The sequence below is a fragment of the Grampus griseus genome (genome assembly GCF_964374135.1).
Source record: "Grampus griseus genome assembly, chromosome: 8".
NCBI lineage: Eukaryota > Metazoa > Chordata > Mammalia > Artiodactyla > Delphinidae > Grampus > Grampus griseus.
In genome coordinates, this window is record NC_139002.1 from 76,909,680 (window position 1) to 76,925,991 (window position 16,312).

The 16,312-nt window shown below is 33.3% G+C and overlaps 1 protein-coding gene across 3 annotated transcripts in view; it reads left to right on the plus strand.

Moving 5' to 3' along the window:
* Positions 1-16,312, plus strand: part of GAS2 (growth arrest specific 2) — a 119,668-nt gene that overhangs the window by 33,843 nt on the left and 69,513 nt on the right. For all 3 annotated transcript variants that reach the window (XM_082660954.1, XM_082660956.1, XM_082660955.1), the window contains exon 4: positions 7,610-7,751. In XM_082660954.1, the coding sequence (XP_082517080.1) occupies positions 7,610-7,751 (142 nt within the window). The remainder of the gene's footprint in view (positions 1-7,609; positions 7,752-16,312) is intronic.

A 16,312-nucleotide genomic window follows, 5' to 3' on the forward strand; every position in this document is an offset into this window, starting at 1 on the left:
CTTTTGTTTTTTCCTATGTATTTGTGAGCTTATTATAGTAAGTACAGATGTGATGATGTATCTGTTTTTCAACTCTCATCAGGGTATTTCTTGTAAATAGACTGAAAGTAGACATGTATTTGAAAAAAAAGTAACAGTAATTGGAGATAAACTATGGTCTAGGATTGGTATTAGGCACTTTCCCAAACATTTAATTCTCGTAAAAAGTTACAAATGATGGACCTGAGGTTCCAAAAGGTTAAATAAATAGCCATTTTTTGTCACGGCCTTACTGCTGGTGATTTGCAGTTTCAAGGCTTAAGCCTTTTCTCTGAATTACTAAAAGTTTAACATCCCTGTGTTTCAAACTACTGAGCATCTATGGAGCTATCATTAGTCAATTGATGGGCATTTACAAGGTGCAGTCCCATGGAGTTACAAAAAAAAAAGTCTGCTCAAAAAGTGTTTAGAAATCAGTTAGCCACTAAAATAAATTGAGTTTCCTGGAATCCATCCATAAGGCAATCTTTGGACCTTTGAAAATGCTTTTCTTTATTGGATATTATACAGATGGGTACTAAAAGTAGCTTTAACTAAAATATTAGAATAAGTGACCCTGTGAACTCAAAATTTGCTGCCAGTAATCATAAGTTATTGCACCTTAGAATGTATAAAATGTTGTTGGAAAGGAAAATTTCAAGATACATTTTAAAAGAATTTTCCTGACTATTTCCTTAAGGTAATTTCTTGATCTGTAGAAAGGTCACAGAAAACTGACATACATTCTCAAAAACATTTTTTTTAATTATCATCAACTATCATCATTTGTTTGAGTTCCTATAATTAATTACTAATTAACAATTACCATTAATTTTGTTAAGACTCTGAGGGACTGCCACACCTGGTATCCAACACTTGCTTCCTCTAAGAAATCTTTCATATTCACAGAATGTTTCTCTTCCTTCCATTCAAACCTCATTCTTTCAAGTCTGACTACTATAGCTGTGATTTAGAGGTGTTGCAATTAAAAAAGAAGTGACAGAAGAAAAAGAAGTCACTGGTTTTTACTTCTGTAGAATTATCTAAAAAATTTTTATTCCTTTACACCTTCTACAACAAATGACCTAGTTATTTTTCCAAAGTGTGCATGTAATTTAAACTACTTCTTAGTTTAAAATGTTATTTTTGTTTTTTATTATTCCCCATATGAACACTGAGATTGTAAACTGGCAACCACATAGAGCTGCCTATAGATCCAATTGTTCAAACTCAGGGGACTTTCACATTAAAATATCCAGATTTCCAAATTCTTCTGAGAAACTGGAAGATCCAGCAACACTGGAACTGCATTTCTTTATGGAAACATTGAGTTAGAACTAAATAAATATGGCTGCCCCTCCTGGACATGGCATGAGCTCTTTAGTTTTCCACAATTGCCACCATTTCTTATAGTCCCCTAGTGCTAGCCACTTTGTTCTGTTATTTAATCTGCCTGACTTCTTCTGGGCCTTTGAGTTTGTAACTCCTGGTTGACATTACAATATTAGTAATTCTTTTTATTTATTTATTTATTTATTTCTTGCGTTACGTGGGCCTCTCACTGTTGTGGCCTCTCCCGTTGCGGAGCACAGGCTCCAGACGCGCAGGCTCAGCGGCCATGGCTCACGGGCCCAGCCGCTCCGAGGCATGTGGGATCCTCCCGCACCGGGGCACGAACCCGTGTCCGCTGCATCGGCAGGCGGACTTCAAACCACTGCGCCACCAGGGAAGCCCATTGCCTGCATATTTGAAAGTACATTCTATATACCCTTTGGAAAAGGGAAGATATTAGTTCCTGCCAATTTCCATTTCTTCTTTTATATATCTCTTCTGTTTCATAGCTGAAATGTCTACTTGATGTAGTCAAGGGGAGTATTTTATCTCAAACTTTTGTGAAGAATGGATTATTTAAACTACTATTAAAGTAAAAAAAATAAACTACTAACATTAAATTTTCAGTTCACTGCCTATGGAGAACTAAAGATGCCATTCTCTCCATTTTTTCTAGTTTTAATAGGTGAAAGAAAATACGTATTTCTTTATTGTAATGTTACCTGGCTAAAACCTTGGGAAATAAATCAAATGCTGAAATATATTAAATTCCAGGCAATGGTGAGCTTTCATGGAGCAGTTAGAAGTGTACGGGTGTAAGAGACTGAATGATTCGATTTCAACTATGTGTGAGCTCAGTTTTTTCATCTTGGAAAATGGAGATACTATTATCTACCTAATTCATGGCATTATTTTTTGAGAATTAAAGAGGATAATCTATCTGAAAGTATATGTTTTGTGTGCCTAGAGTGCGGTAAGCACTCACAATGTTAATTCATTCCTTCCCCATCTACCATAAGATTCAGAAAACAAGAAGTCAGGACTGCTTATGTGTGAAGCACTGTATTTGACACTGTGGCAGTATAATGATAAATAATATCGTGGTTCTCTAGGTGTAGATTGTTTTAAGTAATATAAATAGAATTAGTCACTACTGCCCTTCTGAAGCTGTAACACCCACAACACCATAACTAGGACATACACATGCTGTACTCTGCAGCACATAAGTAAACTCTTTCTAAATGACCAACATAGTTATGCATCTCAGTAACTATATCCAGGGGAACTATTGGATTTGAGGGACTTGAAAGACATGGGGACACTATTAGTTAGAGACAAAGTAGTCAAGGGGTTAAGTATTGGACTCTCTAAACCCCCAAATAATGGCTTTACTTTCCCTGTTATGAATGCCCTAATATGATAGCCACAAGCCACATGTGGCTATTTAAGTGTAAACTGATTAAAAAGAAATAAAGTTTAAAAATTAGTCTCCAGTCACACTCACCACAGTTCAAATGCTCAATAGCCACATGCCACTAGTGGTTACTATAATGGGTAGCACAGATATGGAACATTTCTATTATCACAGAAAGTTCTATCGGAAAGCTATTTTAAAAGTGACGTTTAAGTTTAGGGCAAAGATAGAAATAAATTGTTTGCCAATCTTTTTCTGAATTCTTGTACCTGTAACAGAAGAAAAAATGAAATGTTTTCAAGAAAATATGAGAGAAGGAAATCATAGGCAATTCAATATATTTTTACTTGCATTGATGGCAGTGATGATAACTTTATTGAACACTTACTTCTACACTTGAATTATATTATTTAATTTGCACTCACACATAGTCGATGAGATGCATTTTTTTTTTTCTATGTGCGTTGAATAGAAGCTGAGAGTGAGGCACAGAAACATTAAGTATGAGACTGAGGCACAGAAACATTAAGTAATCTGTCCAAAGTACCATAGCAAGAAGGTGACATAGCTGAGTTTGAACTCAGGTAATTGAATTCCAAACCCTAGCAGGTGATTAACCTAAGAGGTAATGGATTGAATTAAAAGATTTTAGAAATAAATTAAAAATCTTTCTTTTTATTTCAACATAATTTGGTTGTTGCTTTGAGGGAATGGGGAGGACACTTTCAGATTTCAAACCATCCATTCTCTTGTATGTTCATCATTCAGTTCACAAGTATTAGTATAGAGGCTGAGAATATATAACTTAGGTTAATCCCGCTGAGAGATAAAAGGATAAACATTAGACTATCAATATTAGAAAAATTAACATGAAATCTAAAAAGAAATAATACGAATGAACTTGTTTGCAAGACAGAAATAGACCCACAGACATAGAAAACAAACCTGTGATTACCAGGGGGGAAGAGGGGAGAGGGATGAATTGGGAATTTGCGATTAGCATATACACACTGCTATACATAGAGCAGATAACCAACCTGCTGGATAGCATAGGGAGATATACTTAGCATTTTGTAATAACCTATAAGGGAAAAGAATCTGAAAAAGAATGTGTGTGTGTGTGTGTGTGTGTGTGTGTGTGTGTGTGAGATAACTGAATCACTTGAAACTAACAACATTGTAAATCAACTACATTTCATTTTTAAAAAAAGAAAGAAAAATTAACATGTATCCTACTTGTACATGATTCTAATGTTTTATTGGTAGTCATTTCTCCTTTTGCTAACACAAAATATTGAAACCTATACCATGGAGGCTGGAGGACGGTAGCATGACTTTTACTAGTGAGTAAGCAAGCCTAAATTTCTACCGGATCTCAGCTCAGCTTGGCAACTATTCTCAACTCATTCCATATTCAGTAACTTTCGAAAACTGTTCAAAGGTTTTATTATATTTTTCAGTTATACTTTTCTTAATTTATGGGAAGCATTTTATGTGTACTATAAATTTAGTGAATTTTGAAGGCCCTGGAAACATGTCCCTTGGAGATGTAAAATCTCTAAGGCAGAGTGTTTGCTCCTGCCCTCACGTTGATTATGATCTAGTGTGAGGGGTCAAATCTAACCATTCATTCGTGTATTCATCAATCAGGTTCTGAGGACATAATATATAGCAGCATTGTCGGGAAAAACTCATCTGAGTAAATAATTAGAGATGGTATTTAAATGCCGTAGGAGTTCTTTGGAGAGTTAAGCAGTAAAGGGAAAACTAATATGGAAGTTGAGCTATATGTGGAGGTTCTCTTTTGAATCCCTAGTTCTTTACATCTGAAGTATTCCTCTCCTTATCTGTGGTCAATTTTTTAGCTATTCAAGTAGACACTGTCATAATTACTCAAGACAGCTCTCTATTCTAAACCTCTTCTTCAAGATTTTTGTGGCAAGGTGAAAGCTGATTTTATTCAGTACATCAATTTGCTTTTATTTTATTTACTGATACTAAAGAAGAGATTCAGAGCTGTCATTTTTCCTAGGATTTTCATGAGAACCTAGAGAAATTAATAATTTTTTAAAAATAACAGAACTTGGAGAGATATACAGTAATTGCTAAGGTTTTTGGAGCTTTATGAATATTTTTGTGTAAAATATGTCAAAAAATATTTATAAGTTCCAAAGGTATTGAGTACTGATATTATCGAATCATGTATTCTTTAATTCAAGTGAAATATGACATCTGCTCTAAGACTCTTATGTATAAATGGCACAGCAACCTTGGGAAGACTGTTGACCCTTTGATTTTTGGTTGGTATGCAGCCAGGAATAATATTGGATTCTACAAGCTATGAGCTATGTCCCTTGGTGGATTAAGTGTCAAATCAATCTAGCTTCTCTGGTGCAATCTGGATATTGTATTCCTTTTTGCCATGAAACCCATGCACCTCATGTCCTTTGGCATGCCCTTATATATGTCAAGTATTTTATAGTTCCTAGGTTATAGTTCCTGTGTGCAAGTGTGCAAACTCATTCATCAGTTTGAAGTGGTTTCAGAAGGTTTTTTTTCCCCACCCAGGGATAGAGGTGGTAGATTTTAAAATGGCTTAGTGTTTGACTCTGTTTATGTTCTTTTCCTATTTGCATCATAAAGAAACTTTACAGTCACCTCTTGAAGACTTTTTTTCAGCAGATCTTTTTGTTATGTTTTGGCTGACATGATTTACCTTATTTGATTATTTAATTGGAAAATATTGATAAAATGTAAAAGTCACTCAAAATCCTAATACATATTTTGGAATTATGTAAATTAAGATATAAATGATTCTCAATGCATCAATCACCTTCCTCAAAGGTAATTACTATCAATCTGATGGATGTCCTCCTTGAATTCTTCCTAAATGAATGTTATATAAATAAATACAATATTCATATTTATAATACAACATATTTATATGCAATTTAACTTTATATATGACCATCTATACTGTGTGTGTATGTACATATACATGCACCAGTATGTATGTGCATACACACACATCATAAAATGAAATTGTAGTGTACATATGTGTTTGCAAATTATTGGTTTCTGCTTAAGAGTATATACTGCACATTTTTATGGTCCAACACATATATATTTATCTTATTCTTTTTAAATTATTGCACAGAGTTCCACTGTATTTGTATACTTTATATTATTCAACCAGCCCTTTCTTGACACATTCTATGTCTATTTTTTTCCTATTCAGTGTTGCAACAAATATACTTGTCCATATGTTTTGAAGTAATAATACTATTATATTGCAAGATATATTTTTAGGAGTAAATTGCTAGATTTAGGGATATATGATTTTTAAGTTTAATAAATATTGACTAATTGATGTTCATGAATATTTTATAAAGGGGACATTAAACTATGCTATTTCTTATTGTTTTTTACAATTCATATAGGAAAGCATTTCTTTGAAAACCACTACTTAACCAAATTGGTTAAGGGGTATTGTTATATGTATATATAAATATATGTGTATTCATGCAAAAAATTTTTTATGTCTAAGCCTAAAACAAATTCAGTCAGCAACAAAGAGATGGATCTTTGCTATTGGACAGACACAGTCTTTGAGTGATGTAGTAACTGAATATTTTAGTTATGTAGCCATAAAATCCCTGGACAGAAAAAGCCCTAGTAATAGTTTGATGATAGTAGGCTTCACCAGTACACCAAGACCACTATTTCATTTTTTGATAACCATCTTTGTAAATGACCTCAACAATCCACAACATTTTGTTTATATTTTCTTGTTCACAGAGAATAGAGGAAATAACCTATCTGTGAATTGAAATCACAAAATGCTTCTCCCTTGATCTTTTTGCTCTCAGAGGCAAAGCTCTGTTTAGCCCAGATCATCCAAACACTTGGCTCAATCTTTCACATCACATAGAATCACATTCTGTGACTTCATGGAATGCCGTGAAAACTGGTTATATTCTATTAAAGGAAAAAACCTCACACAACTCTTTATAACATTTGGTATGGTAAGGGAGATTTCCAGGGCTAAAATTTTATGAGGCTGATAATAGAAAAGTCTATCCGGGTTCACACACTCCCTTTTCTTAAGCATTTTCTTATCCTGGAAGAGAAATGATGCAGAATGTAAACATGTTTCAAGGTCAGATAGCAGAAATCCAACCAGAATTATTTTTATATTACATAAGAGAGCAATAATCTATGGTTTAAAAGGAAATAGTCTGGAAGAATGATGGTAAAATGTTATTGTTAAAAGATAAAAAATTTTAATATTTCCTTTTCTTATATTGGTGATAGAGAATTATGGATGTTAGACAATTCTGCTGCTTTCTTTTGACTTTATAATTCTATTGTAATTTTTATTGTGTGTGCGTATGTATACACATAAAAATGCAGATGTGTGTGTTACATTTTATCTATATTCATATACTGCATTTGTGTTTCATTCTTCTTTCACAAGTGAGAAATTCATTTATACATACTTTATGAGAAATACTGACAGAATACTTAGATGAAAGAGAAGGCCAAAAAAAAAAAAATAGTAGAAGAGAAAGAAAAGAGGCAATCTGAGCCAGGGAAGGGATTTATGTATGTTTACTTCTAGATACTAAAAAGGTAAGTATATGTTTACAGGCACAGATTTTCCTAGTCTCTTAATTAAGAACTGTTTCATTTGAGTTTCATGTCCTTTCCTATAGTTCTTTACAAACCTATTTATTGACATAAGATTGTACCAAAGCGTTTTGTTGAAATCATAAATGTACACTTAACGTGTCACTGTGATGACTGCCAGATATTCCACCAGAGTGAGATTTCTTTGTTTTTCAGAAGCTGCCCTTAAAGAAGATTCCATGCAAGGCCAGTGCACCCTCAGGATCCTTTTTTGCCAGAGACAATACAGCAAACTTCTTATCCTGGTGCCGAGATTTAGGGGTAGATGAAACATGTCTGTTTGAATCGGAAGGTTTGGGTATGTACATTTCCTTCAGAATTTTAGCTGATATAATATTAAAATTATTGTTTGTCTGTATAACTCTCAAGCCTAACTTTTTGTGTGTGATGTCATTTCATGCTTTGTTAACTTTAAAAAAAAATTGTAGTTTGTTGTAAACTTGCAGTTTTTTTGTAAACTTGAGTCTTTGAAGGTAGAAAAATTCACCCTCTTAATCTTGGTCACCTTGTGCATAAAATAACAGGAACGTTAAGTAGCAGAATCCTTTCCTGGTTAAAAATAAGTACATACAATGCAAAATTGGGGGATATTTGGAAAATGTAGGGTTAAGTTTTACCACCAGGCTCTTACCTGGACTAGAAGGGTAGCTATATATGTTCCAGCCCTCCATCAAGAGCATTTTCGTCTTTTCACCTCTACAAAAGTATGAAAACACCATCTCTCATAAGTTCTATCTTTCTTGAAACTGATTTTTTTAGTTAGTTAAGCTTATTTTTAGTTAATGAAACTTATTTTTTAGCTAGTTAAAAATTAGGCAAACAAGCAAGAGGTTAGGATCATTGGAGACGATGGAACAAGAGACAGATACGTTAGTGCCTAGGCCTACCCAGATAATTGTGGGGTTTTTGTTTTGTTTTATGATTGAATTTTGGCAAGTCCACTTCCATACCATAGTTTTGTATTTCCTTGGGAGAAAACATACATTGGATCATTCAGTGTTTTGACATTACTTGATACCCTTAAATGTTCAAACCTTCGATATAAGACCTACCCCAGTAGAACTCTACTATGGAAAGTATTGGAATTAAAGTCCAATTCTAGTAAAGTGGAACTAAGTGAAGAAAGGAGACATTTAGGGGGGAAAAATGCTTTGGTTCTTTTACCTGAGGCTTTAAAAAATCAATTCACAAAATCACGTAATACAAATATTAACATCACAGTAAGCTGAGCATCCTTCAGAGAGAACAAGTATACAAACTGCCTTCTGAACAATGAGAATACACTTTGCCCTGAGACCTCACAAAACAGCATTCCCCTGCTGAACCTAGGAAATTGATGGTAGAGCAGCTAAAGTCTTACTCATTTTATGTGGTTAAGGAAACTTGTATTTGTACTAAGAGGAGTTGATGTGATATGGAAATACTGTCATCAAATTTCTGAGAAGTCTCCCAACAGAGAAGAGGATAACATGAACTTAGACTAGGAGAACATTTTGTACCTGAAAGAAAAATTTAACCAGAAAAATTGCACAGAAGCATACTGTATACAACAGTGTGCTCTATGAATGCTCATTGTATATGTGAGCTTTGAGTGTTCTTACCATTTCCTCACGTCAAAGTAAAAAGAAGTTGGTGGAGGATATGTATGGATATAATTCTTTTTCAGTGCAGTGGTAATTTTACAAATAGATTTTAACTTTCATGTTTATAGGTTTATGCACGTGGATGAGTTGTGAAAAAAACCCTTGAAAGATCTAGTAAATGTCTGAGTGTGTGTCTACACACACACACACACACATTTTTATATATATAAATTTTAAAAACTCAAATCTTAGTCACAAGAAGCACACTCTTTATGTGTGGACAAATAACATCATGATTTAAAATTCTGGAGTGCCCCTACATTGCTGAAGAACTGCCACATGGGGAAACTGCTTTATTTTTTGTTAATTTGTTTACTACACAGGTTTCCATTAAAAAAAGCATTTTTTCAGTGACTACTGTAGGCCAAGTGGATTACTAGGAGCTCTGAATGTAAATATGGTCTTGTCTCAATTTTCTTACTATTCATGAGTTCTTTGGTTAATTGAACTAACCAAACTTTCAGTTGGACTCCAAGAATCTTGGATGGCTTTTTAAAACCCCATTCAAGTAATAAATAATACATTTTATTTTGAAACAATAAAGCATAAAGCAGCTCATGTAACAATGGTCCTGGTATATAAATACATACTCTGTAGCATATAAAATTATGTCATGAAGAATTTTTAGATGGTCGAATTCTTCACTCTGTTTGAAAAAAGCTGACTTTATAAACAAGAAATTTTTATATAAAAATTAAATACATGATAATTTATATGTCAGAGTAGTTTGTTAAAATATCTTTGATTCTGGTTACCTTCTACAGTATAACTTCACTTATACCTTGCAATTAAAATGCAATTAAAATGTATTTATATAGCCAAGAAATTTTCAAGGCTATAAATTTTTAAAATAATTTTGAATCCTCTCAGTACCAAACCAAATCAAATAGTTAGGCTTTCTAGTTTGCTACTCAATGAAAAGATAAATTTGAAATTTCTGCTGCTCAGAATAGGGCATGAGGTGATGTACAATAGGCCCTGTGGAGATGGAAGAAGGGAGCCAATACTATAGCATTGACTTCAGGATTATTCAGAGAAAGGAAACAGCTGTACCCATAGATGTTAATGATAATCAGGAGGAAGCCCAATGAGAAATTCCATTTCCCCAGGTGGAACCCATTCTCCTTGGATTTTTCTTATTCGCTTGTGAGTGAGGAAGTGATTGAGCCGCTGCACTTGCAGAATTGACTTTCTTGCAACAATAATACTGTGTACTCTGCTTGATGTCTTTTCACACTTCACTTTTGAAAGGGAATTTAGGGCAAGGGTGTTTTCTTTTTTCCCTACCTCAAGATTTCATTTCAGTAGCACACAAGATGAAGAGCATCCTTTGTGTCCTAGTGTTTTGAACACCAAATAAAAGAACAAGATGCCCTGATGAAGGGGAAAAATCTGTTTGAATGAATGATAAAGTAGATCATTGTACTGAATGTGTATCAAGAGGCTTCTGTCTTTAGCTCTTCAAAGGTCTTCGCCTGCATAAAGCATTCTTATCTTTGTGGCAACTGATACGTTACCCTCTGTTGCAGTGCTTTTTTTGTACGATTATTTGCGGGAGGATCTTAATTCATGACTCACTCTATCTGTTCTCTTTCCACAACAGCTAATGACAAGAAATCTCAGTGGGTGGGGAAGGGATGCCAGGGATGAACTAGGGAGTATAGACAGCATCTTATTCCATATGCTTCTCTCGTGCTTGTCGTTTTGATTCTGGGCAGATAACTTTCTATGCCACATGACGCGATCACATACAGGGTGTAACCTTCCATTTACCTTCTAAGACATTCTTGAGAGAGAATTTTTCCTCTGTCAAACGTCAGTTCTTGGATTATAAGTTTACTAATATCTCAGAATAGTGTTTCAGAAGTGAGACAATAGAAAAATGGATAAATATCATGAACAGCTTATTCATAAAAAACTTATAAAAGCCCAAAACAGAGATAAAAATGTTTGACACCTTAGTAATAAGGCAAATGCAAATAAAAACTATGAAAAATTAGTGAGAATTAACAATTTTATATTTAGTGCTGAGTATAGAGGAAAGTGGGATCTTCTATACGTTGCTGAAAAAAAACTGGAAGTTGGCATGCCTTCTTTGGAGGGCAGTTTGACATTATGTAAGGTCAGTGCTCATATCTTTTTATCAAGTTGTTCTACTTCTAAAAGTTTATTTGAAGGAAATAAGTACAGATAAGCAATAGAATGTCCATTGAAACATTTTTTATAAGAGTAAAAAAGGGGATGAAATGAATCTATTTGGTGGTAGCTTAAACTGTAGTCATTCATAGATACCAAACAAAAATAATATTCATAATATTTTTGAGACTAAGAATATGTGAAAATTATGATATAATATGAACATGAGGTCTCAGCATTTACATTAGTAAATATCAAAAAAAATACTATATTCAGAATCTGAAAGTAAGATAAATAGTAATTGGGTTGTAAGTAATATCATTTTCTTCTTCAGTTCTCTATTAACATACTTTAGACCGTAAACAGGTGCGGCATGTAATCTGAAACATGAACAATTTTATTTATATTAAGATAATTTGAACCAAGTTGAGTAGAGATTTATTGACATCAGTATATTATACATCAGTATATTTTATATATCAATGTATTATAAGGGCTGTTTTATATTAGGACCAAATATCTATGACTTTTTCTCAATTTAAAAAAATTTTAAATTATGAGCCCTAAAATTGATGCTCCTATATGATTTTTTTCTAGGATATTTTAAGTAGAAACTATTTCTTTAAATTAGTGATACTCTTGCATGGAGGATTTATTATTTGTAATTTACTTTAGCCCACTGATTTAGAAATTGTTAAGTTAGCTTAATTTTTTCCTCAGAGCTTTGTTTATTTTGCTTTACTTATGTACATTCTGGTGAGCTGGAAGTTGGAAAAAGGTAAAAGGATGGGGGAGGGAATATTTGAAAAATGCACATTTTTTTGCTTGCTGTAATTGTGTCAATATTATTATGTTATTGGATGATTATAGGATTTGGAGGCCAGTGACTATTCTTCATCTATTTCTCTGAGAAAGAATCTACTCAGCAAGAAAAGGGTTTGCTATCTGCTGTGCTAGCATGCAAATGTGTGTGATTTGTTTTTTATTTTTTGTATTTGTGTTTGCTGTGTGGCACTGTCTTCTTTTGATGCATGACTCTGAAGAGTAGTTTTATACAGTTCTTTGTTCTATTGAACACTGGTCAAGCACTGACCTACCTACAGTATTGGTCTGATGTTGCACAAAAGTGAAAAGGATTGTGTGTGGATTTTTAAACATTAACATTTTCTGTTTTATACATATTGCATCAGAAAAAGAATCTATGCCTGCCTTCCAGTGTTTGATAAATCATCCCTTGGTGGTGTTGTTGTCTGTATTGAGGACTATAAGAGTATTTCTGTAGAAAAAAAGTTATATTACTTTTATTAATATTAATGTAACATAACAACTTCAGGATACCAAATTAGCTCTGGATCATTTATATTCACATTATTTCTTCCCCAGGAACAATTTATTTTAGACTTTGGATTTTTTGACACCTGTTCTTATAAAGTACTTTATTAGCATCTTGGGGTTTTTTTGTTTTTTTTTTTTGCAGTACGTGGGCCTCTCACCGTTGTGGCCTCTCCCGCCGCAGAGCACGGACTCCGGACGCGCAGGCCCAGCGGCCATGGCTCACGCCTTGAGAGAACAAAATGTCTCCCAGTATCAAGGATTTGATGGAGTCAGGGTTGAATTAGGAAAGGGGACAGCCTTTTAGCTTTCCCAGAATCAAATTTTCACTGTGCGATATTAAATAACAATAGTTATATGCTCAATAAGGGTAGCCTAGCAGTGCACATGTGCTATCATATCTACTTTCCCAACAACCACCATTTTATAATGAAAATACTTGGTTAGGACCAAGAGAATTAAATAACTTGCCCAATATTAACAACTTCTCAGTGACCCAGCTAGGATTTGAATTCAGCTTCATTAACCTTCAAAGATCATATCCCTGTGTTACAGAAAGTTATGCTTCGTATGAGTTAATTTTAGAAGTTCATATGATGATTTCAAGTAAAAGGAAAAGTAAAATATAAATAAAAACCAAATTAGAAGAGACTCTTGACTCCTATTGCTGCTCTGAGTGATAGTGACTTAATCCATTAATTTCACATAAGGTCTGGGTGCTAGAGACAGAAAGGGCACTCCTTGCTCTGGGACATTTTTTGACTTAGTGGCAAAGGCAATTAACTATATTTTATTCTATACATCTTCCATCACTGATGAGATTATGAATGAATTCTCTTTGTTTATGCGAATTATATGGCTGCTGTATCCTGTTTTAAATGCAAACAGTGATTCTGAGAAATTTGGATACACACACACTCAGCATTCTTGAGTTTGTGAGGTTTATTCTTGTTTGCCTTTTCTTCTCTTTAGGTTCCCTCAGATCAGTTTTAAGGCACCTAAATTTCTTTGCTATTCCTAATTGCTCCCTACCTTTAAACTCAAGGATTTCTGCATGTGACTTTCTGGGAGTGACATGATGTAGACAGCCATCCCTTTACTTTCTTGGGAGGCATCTTTTGTACCTTATAGATCCTGGTAGGTGATAAATGCCCATAATACCCATTAAGGGCTAATCCAATTCACAAATTATTTTTTCCTCCATTCATCATCATCTTCATCATCATAATCATCATCATCATCATCACCGTTATCTTAAACATTTCTAGAACATGTTCCATATATCAAATCACATTTTAATATTTTAACCAAAATAGGTATAGAATTATAATTGACGTTTATTGTAATAATCATAACATTGATTAATATAATGATTCTCAAACTTTCATGTGCATATTCATCACCTGGAAACCTTGCTTAAATGTAAATTTTGCTCAATACATCTGGGGTGGGACCCAATAATTTGCATTTTTATCAGGCTCCCAGCTGATACCAATGCCACTGGTCTGTGGACCATCACTTAAGTAGCAAAGGAGTAAAACCAGTTCTTCTGACATCTAGTTTAATGTCTTCTACTATGTCACTCTTTCTGAGTATGAGAATCTGTTCTCTGCTCTGGGGAGGTGGGAAGCTATTAAATTTATGATATTTTCACAATTTAATATTCAGTCAAAAATAAAAGTTTTGCAAATATTTTCTTAAATATAAATCTAAAATATAGTTTCCTTTAAAACCAAAATGAATACTATTGCCTCTAATGTATATAAACCAAATAGATAATGAAATTTTCTTATTTTCATTTTTTGTCCATCTGTTGAAACTTAATATATATAGGAAAACTATACATTCATGGTCTAATGCATTTTATCCTTGCAGATTCTGTGACATTAAAACTCTACCCCTTGCCTTAGCAGAAGGTCTCATTTTCTATTCCTGGAGCTAGCAGCATTCCATTTGACATTTGATGCCCATGAGATTTTAACAGAATCTAGGTTATAAGATTGCCACATATTTTGAACAGGGATCTATGTTGCTTTTCCCAGAGGTGTTCTGCCTTATACTTTTCTTCGAAACAGTTTTGATTATTTAAAAAGAAGCCTCCAATGATAAGACCTTTTGCATAATAATCACCAGTGACTAGACAGCTTTTTGTTTTAAAGATAATTTGTTCAGAGGAAAGAAAGCCATAGTGATCCCCCCTTCTAACCATAACTCAAAGCAAAAGACCATATTAATATTGTAATGATAGAGTGAAAAAATGTTTCCTACCATAAACCTCAATTTAAGTATAAATTTCCTTATATTTTTGAAAAGACAAGTCAGTAAAATGTCTTTAAAATGAGTAGTACATACAACTCAACATAAAGGCTTTAGTTCAAATGCAATATACTAAAAATTGTCTTTCTAATCATCCTGACAAAAACATGCATTCATATATACAATATATAATCAACTTAGGTAACTTATTGAAAATGGGTTCATCTAAATTATTTTATTCCCAGAGATGCAGAAAAATTGACAGTAAGATGTTTAGTGTTTTATAAAATGACATGTTCTAATGTAATTGTTACTTAAGTTTTATGCTTAGCACAAACCCATAATAATGATAGGCTCTCTCCTTTATATCTGTCTATATATGCCGGCCAAATTGACCTACTTAACCTTAAATTTGATTAAATTTAGAATTAACTATTTCTGATATAATATAAATGACAAAATATTCAAAATACACTCATTATAATAACCGCTTTAAATTATACACATCTATCCATAGTAGTTTTTTTAATTCTGAAGTTTCTTCCACTGCTTAGTATGGTGGCTTACATATGACAGGTGCACAGACAAAAAAATGCTTATAGGAAAAAAAAAGTGTATTAATATTAACTAAGCTAAATGAAGATAATCTTTAAGCAAATAATTTACAACAAAAATAATAATAAAGAAAGAAAAGTAACCTTGGGAATTCTTTTCTGTGTGCCAAACATTGGCTAGGAATAACACGAATAGTATTGTGTTAAATCCACACAAAAATATTGCAAGATACACACCATTATTTTCCCTCAGAAAACTGAGATTTTATAATCTCCCAAAATAACAAACTAGTAAATGTTAGAGCTCACACTCAGACCCAGATCTTTGTGGCTCAAATCTCATGGTCACTATTCTCTTTCCATCTGTTAACTTTAGTTTAGAACTTTCTTGAGTGCAAAAACCAAACACAGTCACATCTTTGGTATAATGTAGATACTACTTAAAGACACTTGAATTTAATTTTATAGAATAAGGTAAGAGTGTTTGCTTTTACAATTAAATAAACTTTGACATAATTTAAATTCTTGCCTTTTCTAAATATGCTAGGTAAGATTTTAGCCTTTATTCAGTTTATTGTCACAACCATTATCATCACGATATAATTGTCATCATCCTTGATAATTTGAGACATGGTGTTTACTGAGTAATTGTTCTGTTCTTGTCATTGTGCTGTTATGCCTCTCTGCAGATTTAACTCATTCATTGCTTACAAGTCATCAAACATGATATTTTGGGCCATTATGGATCAGGCATGATATGCCCAATATTCAAAATGCCATTAACAAGTGAGACAATATTATAGGTGTGTTTTGAAGCAACAAAGCAATTGCTTTATTAAAGATAACACTTCCAAGAAAACTGGGAAGTAAAACATCATCTTTCTATTATCATTTTCCTAAGGAATGATGCTGAGTGAGATGTTTATTTGTCTTAAATT